The 8523-nt window shown below is 29.4% G+C and overlaps 1 protein-coding gene and 1 long non-coding RNA gene across 2 annotated transcripts; one reads left to right on the top strand and one right to left on the bottom strand.

The window, feature by feature from the left end:
- Positions 1-3249: 3249 nt before the first annotated feature.
- LOC114398510 (protein RADIALIS-like 3) lies at positions 3250-5850 on the top strand. Its single transcript, XM_028360708.1, has 2 exons — positions 3250-3695; positions 4791-5850. Exons 1-2 carry the CDS (start codon positions 3436-3438, stop codon positions 4816-4818), a joined length of 288 nt encoding a protein of 95 aa, XP_028216509.1. The 5' UTR covers positions 3250-3435; the 3' UTR covers positions 4819-5850.
- A 256-nt stretch (positions 5851-6106) lies between these two features.
- Positions 6107-8224, bottom strand: LOC114398506. The gene is made up of 2 exons (XR_003663608.1): positions 7969-8224; positions 6107-6557 (listed from the first exon to the last, which is right to left on the bottom strand). It is a non-coding gene; the product is annotated as an uncharacterized LOC114398506 (long non-coding RNA).
- Between the last annotated feature and the right edge of the window lie 299 nt (positions 8225-8523).

The raw sequence follows: 8523 nt of genomic DNA, 5'->3' as shown, positions 1-8523 counted from the left end.
CTACTATTTCAATAAAAAAAAAATCAATTACCACTTTAAATTTGTGTGAAACAAAAAAAAAATCTTTAACTTTAAAGTCGTGTTTAAAAAAAATTGAAATCAATTTTTTTTTTTACAATTTTAGTGGAATAAAAAATCATAACACGATTTATCACTTTCAATTAAAAAATAATAAGTTACCTTAAGACTTACCTCTTTTGAAATATTAATTTAAATTTTACCTATGATAAATTTTTTATATAAAAAAAAAACCCTTTTAGTTTTAGTGGTTTGCCCGACATTTTCCTATGAAAGGAAATAGAGATAGATCTATTGAGCATCCGTGAGTCACTCCTAGAATGGAGCTTAGTCCATCCAAGCATACTGAAATGAGCTTCAAACAAAGTGTGCAGAGAAAGAGACAGAGCCACATGGATCATGTTTTAGGTAGCCAGCTAGAAGCATTTAGAAGTTGAGAAATGTTACCGATAACACAATCTTTTAAACATTCCATTTTTTATTAATTGAAATTTATCAAAAATAATAAAACTTGATAAATTTTATATGATATTTATCGATTCTTTTAGATTTTATAATTTTTAATAATTTTTTATCAATTAAAAAAAATATCTGAAAGAATATACCAGAGTATTCCTAACACTAATATTGGAATTTTGTTCGGAACGAATTAATTTCAAAGATAAGAAAAACTCAAGCTACCTATCATTTTTAAAATGATTGAGAATAAAATCAAGGGCAGTGAAGAAAAGAGTATCATAATTTTTTTCAGTAGTATATTATCTTTAATTTTATTTTAGGATCTATACAACTATATGTTCCTCAGTTAATGCAGCTGGCAACTATGTTTTTGTGTGTTTAAAAGAGTTGGAATGTTATGAGTTAAAATTCTTCTTCCCCATTTATATTAGATAGTTTTCAAATTCACCATTGAATTATTCATCATGTTCAACACCATTCCTTTATCAAGGTATATTAGTAGGCCTAGACTTCGCTTCAATGAATTGATATATTGTTATTTGTTAATAAATAGAAGTGTGTAGTTGTTAACTTGTTTTGTCACATGAGGGGAATTAATCCATAAATAAGATTAATTGTTTCTCTTGTTGTGTTGTGTTGTGAGTCAATGACCTTAAAATAGATATGGCTTCTTTCTGCCTCCGCTGGACCGTAGCAGAATAATGGATCAGGTTCTTTGTTTTTTTGTTCACAACTAGCTAGGTATATGAAAACACTGCAAAATCCGACCTATAACCCGGACCTATATAGCTACCTACGGCTAAAATAGTATAATAAGTTACGCGTAGAGAGTTGGGGTTAGAGGAAAAAAACAAGAGGTTACCAATCCAAAATAGTAAAACATTTTTGTACAAATAAGTTATTCAAGCTGAAAATTCACTCTTTTTTAGACATGACCTGATGCACATAAATTCTATTATGTTAACGTAATTTATATGTAAGAAAAGACTTGAAGCTCAAAAAATACAGACTAGTAAAAAAAAGTTGAAAGGCACAACTAAATAAAACGGGGGCAAGGCAACCAAAAAAAAAGTTCAATAAATGAAGCTAAACTTGAGATTTCTAAAACAAAAGAAAAAATTACAAGGTTAGGGAATAAATGAAAATAAGAGTTGTAACCAATTCCAAAAAATAAATAAAAACAAATAAGAGGCACCAACTTGAAATGCAATCTGTAAGTTCAAAATTAAATAAAATATATAAGAGTAAATGACAAAGTAATAATTTAAAATGACAAAGTAATTTTTTAACATGACTCTCGAATAAAGTTAAAATGGATCTAATTAACAAAGAGCATGCCAACCCAGATATAGAAGGCATGATGATATTGAAGATACGTATATATCAACATAAAAAATACAATCAACACATAACAAGAGATATAATGTAAGTTAGATAATTAAAAGAAAGGAAAAGAGAATAAATATCACAGGTTCAGACTTCTGCTAACAAAACAAACACATTCTAATAATTTAACATTCTGCTAGCTGATTGAAAAAAAAAACAATCTAACACATAAGAATATAATTCTGCATAAAACCGAACCTTCCACTGCTCGTGAAACACGTACTCGATCTGTTGCGGTAAATTCCACCGCAGACCACCGTCAACTGTCAGATTGGAACCGTCTCCTTGACACTAATTTAAATGTTATACTGTAGTTATCCACATCAATATTCACCTAACAGTTTTAAATCATTTTTTATGACTTCATTTTTTTTTTCTCTTTATATTATGGGTTTCATCTTGTATTATATTATCATTCTTTTTTTCCTCATAATTTATTACACAAAATGTACACATAACATTTTCCTTCATCATATTTGACTCCACACGTTTGTCTTTTAGTACTGGATGTATATCAGTTTCTAGCTGTTAAAACTAGAAATTATCTTTGTTTCAATGAGACTCTTCAGTCTTCAACACTCAAGTAGTTGATATTTCATTAGAAATTCCAGAACAAAATGGTACTCAGTACTCTGCTGAATATGAAAGGTATCTAACTGTTTTAGCAAGGTAAGAAGATTATATTACTTGAACGAATAAATAAAAAATAAAAAATTTTAGAAAAGGGCAAAGCTGCAAATTGAAAACGTGAGATTTATCCTTTACCCTACACCCACAATTTACCGTACAAGCAGAAACAAAACTTCATTAAAAAAAATTGCTCATAGCTCCGTAGTAAGCTGTAATTCTTTTTTATAGGAAGCTACATGTATCTTATCTTTTGAGTTAGGTAAGAAAGAATATATTTTTTAGAAGGCAAATTAGGTAAGAATATTATAAAAAAATATTTTTGTACGTTGAATATTCATAATCAACTACTCTAGGGTAGTACGTTGTATTCTTGTTTCTGTGTTATACCTAGTTAACCCCTTACTTGAATTTATAAAACTAGCTCAAGCAATCACAATTAACGGTGAAGGTCAACCAATTAAAAATTATCATATATATTACTTTTTAAAATAATTATTACAAAAATTAATAATTTTATACTCCATGAAAATTTATAATTGAATTAAAGTATAAACTGTGTCATTGTATTAAAACCAAATCTCTTAATTTATCCCATTCATTCAACATAAGTTGTGATTCACGATACACATACACATAATAATCTCCATCTCCTGGAGGTTAATTTCTCAAAAACTCTTTAAAGTGTATCACAAGAGACTAGCTGTATGTTGTCCCACCCTACATTTACGGGTCACATCTAGGCATGATCCACCAATCCTTTCACCTTTTTATAAACAGATGACCATTCCAACCCTTCATTCATGAAAAAATAACCACCCCATCTTTTTTTCTTTTCAGCTCCTCTTCTTTGTCCCCTAATTCAAAATTGCATAGAAACAAAACCTTCCATTATTTCTACCTACCTGAGATTACAACACCTCCAGTGAGCTAACTAATTAACTCATGGCTTCAAACTCCCACAACAATAACAAGGAAATTTTTTCCTCTTGGACACGCATGCAGAACAAGCAATTCGAAAGCGCACTTGCCTTGTATGATCAAGACACCCCAGATCGATGGCAAAACATAGCAAAAGTGGTTGGTGATAAATCGGCTGAGGAAGTGAAGAGACACTATGAAATCCTTTTGGAGGACCTTAGGCATATAGAGTCTGGACGTGTTCCAATTCCCAGCTATAAGTCCACAGATAATAATCAAGAGAGGTTAGCTAGATTTAATTTCTACCTATTGTTTCTCTTACTATTTTGTTTTTCCCCCCCATGCACATGCAGTGTTTAATCATGGATTCATACCTCCCTTTTATTCTTTAATTTATTTATTTAGGCTCTCTTTATATAAATATATTTATAATAAAGAAAAAATAAGGCTTAAAGGGGCATTTGACAAAAAAATGATATATATATATATATATATATATCAAATAAAGAAAATTGTTAGTTTTAAAGGGCGGTATACCATCAGAAACAATTTCGTTTTTAACCTTCCAAATTCTAAATCCTCCAAAATATTTATTGCTAGTTGAGTCATGTGCGTAAAATCATGCATTATTAATTTATGAAAAAATTTAAATTTAAATTGGGTTGGGGGGAGGGAGATGAATGCTAAAGATTGTAATAAGAAAACTACATATTTATACTTGAAAAACTAATTTTAATAAGATGGCACTGTAACTAAATGCAAATTGAATACAATTTTGAAAATTTTAAAAATTAGTCAATATTTTTTTATACATAATTAGTCATTGTAAAAGTTAAAATAAATAAATAGACTTTTGTTAGGAAGAAACAAACGTCAAGGTTAGTTTGTTTTCTTTTTTATTTAATTTATATTATTTGCAATTGCAAAGACTTACATTAGTGTTACTATGTCTATTCAATTTTTTTTCTTTAAAAATAAAAAAGAATTGGTGAAAACAAAACATGATGAAAATAAGGATGTTTTTTTGGAAGGATAAGGGAATATTTTTATAATTAGACTTCAATTTTATTATACTGCCAATATAAAGAATTTAACACTATTAATTAATTAAAAAAATACTCTTGATACCAATTTTAAAATAATTATTATAAAATTAAATAATTTTCAATTATATGTTAATATATAATTGGACAACCATGTAAAAAAAATGTTGTCAATGTATTTTAATTATTTTGGTAATTACTATTAAAAACATAATAACTACCAAATTAAAGAAAATGCCAAATATCCCAGTGGTATTTTTTTTAATGAACAAGGGATAATGCATTATCATTTTTGTTATAGCTTTGTTCATTAACAAAATGTTGCTTGATTCGCAGGCCTCTCAAGTGTCTTAATCAGCATTGAATTGACAAAGTCAGCTGAAGTCTCTTTGCCCATTTAGGTTCGGAACAACACATGAATGCAAGACTAAAAAAATTTACTTTCCTTGTTTTTATGTCTACCTAACATTCACCCATTTACTTCTCTTTTCAGTTCAGATCGATGCTAAGTGAACAATATGACCTGTTTGGTAGTGTTTTGTTTTCTATTTTCAAAATCCATTTTATTAAAATCATTTCCAAAACAAGTTGTTGAAAAAAAATGTTTGATAGATTGGGAATTTCCCCTCTCTTTTTGAGCTCATATTCTCTTTTTAAATATCCTTGAACTTAATTTTAATTTACTAATATGAGGGTTTTTTTTTTCGAATAAGAGAGTTGGGTTAACACATCCGAGTTGGCGTGGGATAGAAAGGGAATGAGTAATTTCGAATTTATCTATTTGTAGGACAAGAGCCCGTGATTTTATTGGCTGGAATTTCAACTGTGGGTAACGAAGGGGAATAAATATAATTATTTCCCCTTTCACATGTAGTAATTCTGTGTAAAACTAGAAATGATTCCATTTTCTATTTGCTTCTTCTACTTTATATAGGACAACACTTCTGACCCAAGGTTAAAGCCATTTTCTTCGTGGTTTTCTACTCCGTTGTGGTTTAACTTTTATTCTGTTGTTCCCGAGTGGCTTATATACATCTACTTTCTTCTTTACTTTTCTTTTTCACGAGTTGAGTGACCTATCCTAAATATAAGGAGAGACATAATGAAGCCTACATGATGAGAGGACAAGAATATATTAAAATTTCCATTTATTAGCTATTTTAGAATATCATACAAGTAGAGTTGCAAATAGGGCTTGCCGACTGATTAGAAAATAATTAAATTAAGATCTAACCTTTTTTTAAAGCAAAATTAAGATCTAACCTATATACATCGTAGTATTTTGTTTGAACATTTACTTGTTTGTAGTAAAGGACAAATTAATGTGTAGTTATGAATACTAGTTTCGTTCCCCAGTTACATATAGTTATGTCTTAAGGGAAGAAATGAGGACATATTGGGATCTGAAATTCGTATTAAGTACTAACTATATATAAAATAACCTTATTATAGAACCGTATTATGAATAAAAAATAATTAGTTATATATTCATATTTTAAAAATACTAGTGGGTTATATCAAATTATAATTAGTTATAATTATAGTTATAGAATTTAATGTCAATGTATTAACAGTTAAATTAATTTTAGACTCACATTTAATCACACACCATTATTTAGATTATTTTAAGATAATTATTTTAAAAATTAATAAATTTATCATAAAAGTTATTATTGAATAATTATGTAAAAAAAATTACATTATTAACGTATAACTTTTTCTCTCATAATTATAATACTCACCTATAATTTAATTACATGGAAGGCGACTGAAAAATCTAGATGAAGGATATGAAGGACAGGGTTTGTGCATGCGGTATTAAACCCACCTTCGAGTTGTTGAAAAGTATCGGGGATGCTGATGAAACGGCGATGGGTACATTGACTTCAAGGAGTTTGAGGACTTTTACCGCAATTTTCTTTGCGATGCTCTACGTGAAGAAAAACAAAAAGTTGAAGCCGCCACAAAAGCCACGTTCACTCCCTTGATGAACAAATTATCAATGAGCGTCTCCCTGATCAGAAACATCATCTTCACCATCGCCAACCCATGAATCAACCAATTGACGGATTTCACTTCTGAACTTGTTCAGTCTTGCAAACCCTAATAAAGGATTCTTTCTTGGATAATTTTTATATTTAGAATGCTAGTATATATCTCAAATTGAAATACTTGTTAAATACTTTCCTTGACCTTTCTATATTAGTAAGCAAAACATGCATGTAGCTAGAAAAATAATGGAACTTAAGAAAGCTCATTGCTCTATCAGTCTATCCTATTGCCTGAATTTGTCTTAAAATTATTGGCATGGCCACGATGATATAATTATTCTCCTCTTCTCCTTTTTTTTTTTTACACAATCCCTCTTTCTATATGGAATAATTAACAGGTAATTGCCTTTGCGTAGAAAGTTTTTCATGATAAGATACTGAATACAAACAAAGAAAAACTAGTTTGATAGGAATGTTAGGGGGAAATTGGCAGATGTTAATTTTTTGTGGTGTACATCAAGAAACTAAGTACATCACATCTGTTATTTGCCTGTAATTTCTCATACCAAGTGCAGGCCCAGGGGTACTCGTGGTACGGGGTGCTTGTAGGCATGTCAAATATTGGATTGAGGATCATAGTCTTTTGGATTGAGGGGTGCCAATAGTAATTAGCCCAAGCATTTATTACACAACATGTAGACCTTATAATTAGCCCGTGAAGCTGAGGCCCCTTTTGTTTTAAGATTTTCTGTTACATGCAGCTGCATATGAAATACAACTTATCCTAACTTCTTCCATCCATTCATTCTTCATGAGATGAAAAATGAATAAATTTTGCCTTGTGATTATTTGGATGGTATAAGGATTTTAAATAAAATGTGATAATGGCTAAATAGGTAAATAATTCTTTGGATATATTAATAAGGACTCAAATCCCTATAATAGTTTTTATAGCTGAATACATTTTTCTCCAAAATGAGTTCATGAAACCATGCATGTGTTAAGTGTGTTTGTTCCCTGTTGTCATATGTTAACTGTTATAATTGCCTTGATTCTTATACATGTAGGGCATTATTGATTTGGTCTTTATATGTGTAATATATTTTTTATTTGGTCCATATATGTAAGAACCAAGTTAAGAATATGTTGTATAAGAACTAAATTAGAAATGCACTATAAAGAGTGATCAAATAAAAAACACATAAGAGAATTAATTGTGATAAACACCAAACTAATAATATTTGTATGTACAGGAACCAATTTAATAAGTTTTAACATATAAGAATCAAATTGAGAATGAATAACATATATAAGGACTAAATTATATGTTTAGCCATAATCATTCAATCAAAGAATAAATATGACACTGAAATAAAAGATAATACTTAATTAAAACTAAAATTCATCATATGATAGATTGGATCTTAAATATTCATATTCTATCTCTAACAATAAACAATTTAGCAAACTAAATAAAATCAAATTCACGTAATGATAATTGTAGATCAAGATTAAACACTTACTCAACCAATATAATTAGCATATTTGTGATAGTTTAGTGTTGGCAAGTCAACCATAGAAACCTTGAATGTAATTGCGTTCGTTTCGAGATTGTGGATATGCATGGAATTGGCTAGAAGGGATTTTGAAATACTTATACAACTCAAGCACCAAACACAGGCTAGCCAACAAAACGAATTTATCCGCAATTCAAATTTTGGTCCTTATGCGGGAAACTTTGGAGTAATGGATTGCGGCTAGAGAACGCATAAAAAATATTCGTTCGTGGTGCAAAAGAAAGAAATACTACAACAGCTTTAATTTCTTTGTTAAAATACAAAAGGGCATTAGATTTCAATTTCTTACCAACCTTACCTAATTGGGAGATCAAGTTTTCCACAGCGACAATAAGGCTAATGGATTATGAATTAACGTAAATTTGTACATTTTGGAATGTTGATATATTGAATACAAACAAATTGTAGTTCTGGGTCACAAAGGAGTTGAGCAACCGTACTAGTTTCAATTTTACAAGGTATCGGGATATATTTTCTGACCTACTTTCAATTCTTTACCAA

Source organism: Glycine soja, chromosome 2 (assembly GCF_004193775.1).
Source record: "Glycine soja cultivar W05 chromosome 2, ASM419377v2, whole genome shotgun sequence".
In the NCBI taxonomy this organism is placed as follows: Eukaryota; Viridiplantae; Streptophyta; class Magnoliopsida; order Fabales; family Fabaceae; genus Glycine; species Glycine soja.
This window is presented reverse-complemented; position numbering and strand designations above follow the sequence as displayed.

What these genes read in the sequence shown, in the direction of transcription:
- LOC114398510 (XM_028360708.1), top strand. Translation starts at nt 3,436, where the DNA reads ATGGCTTCAAACTCCCACAACAATAACAAGGAAATTTTTTCCTCTTGG. An exon ending in ACAGATAATAATCAAGAGAG is followed by an intron (nt 3,696 to 4,790) that starts GTTAGCTAGATT and finishes CTTGATTCGCAG; the next exon opens with GCCTCTCAAGTGTCTTAATC.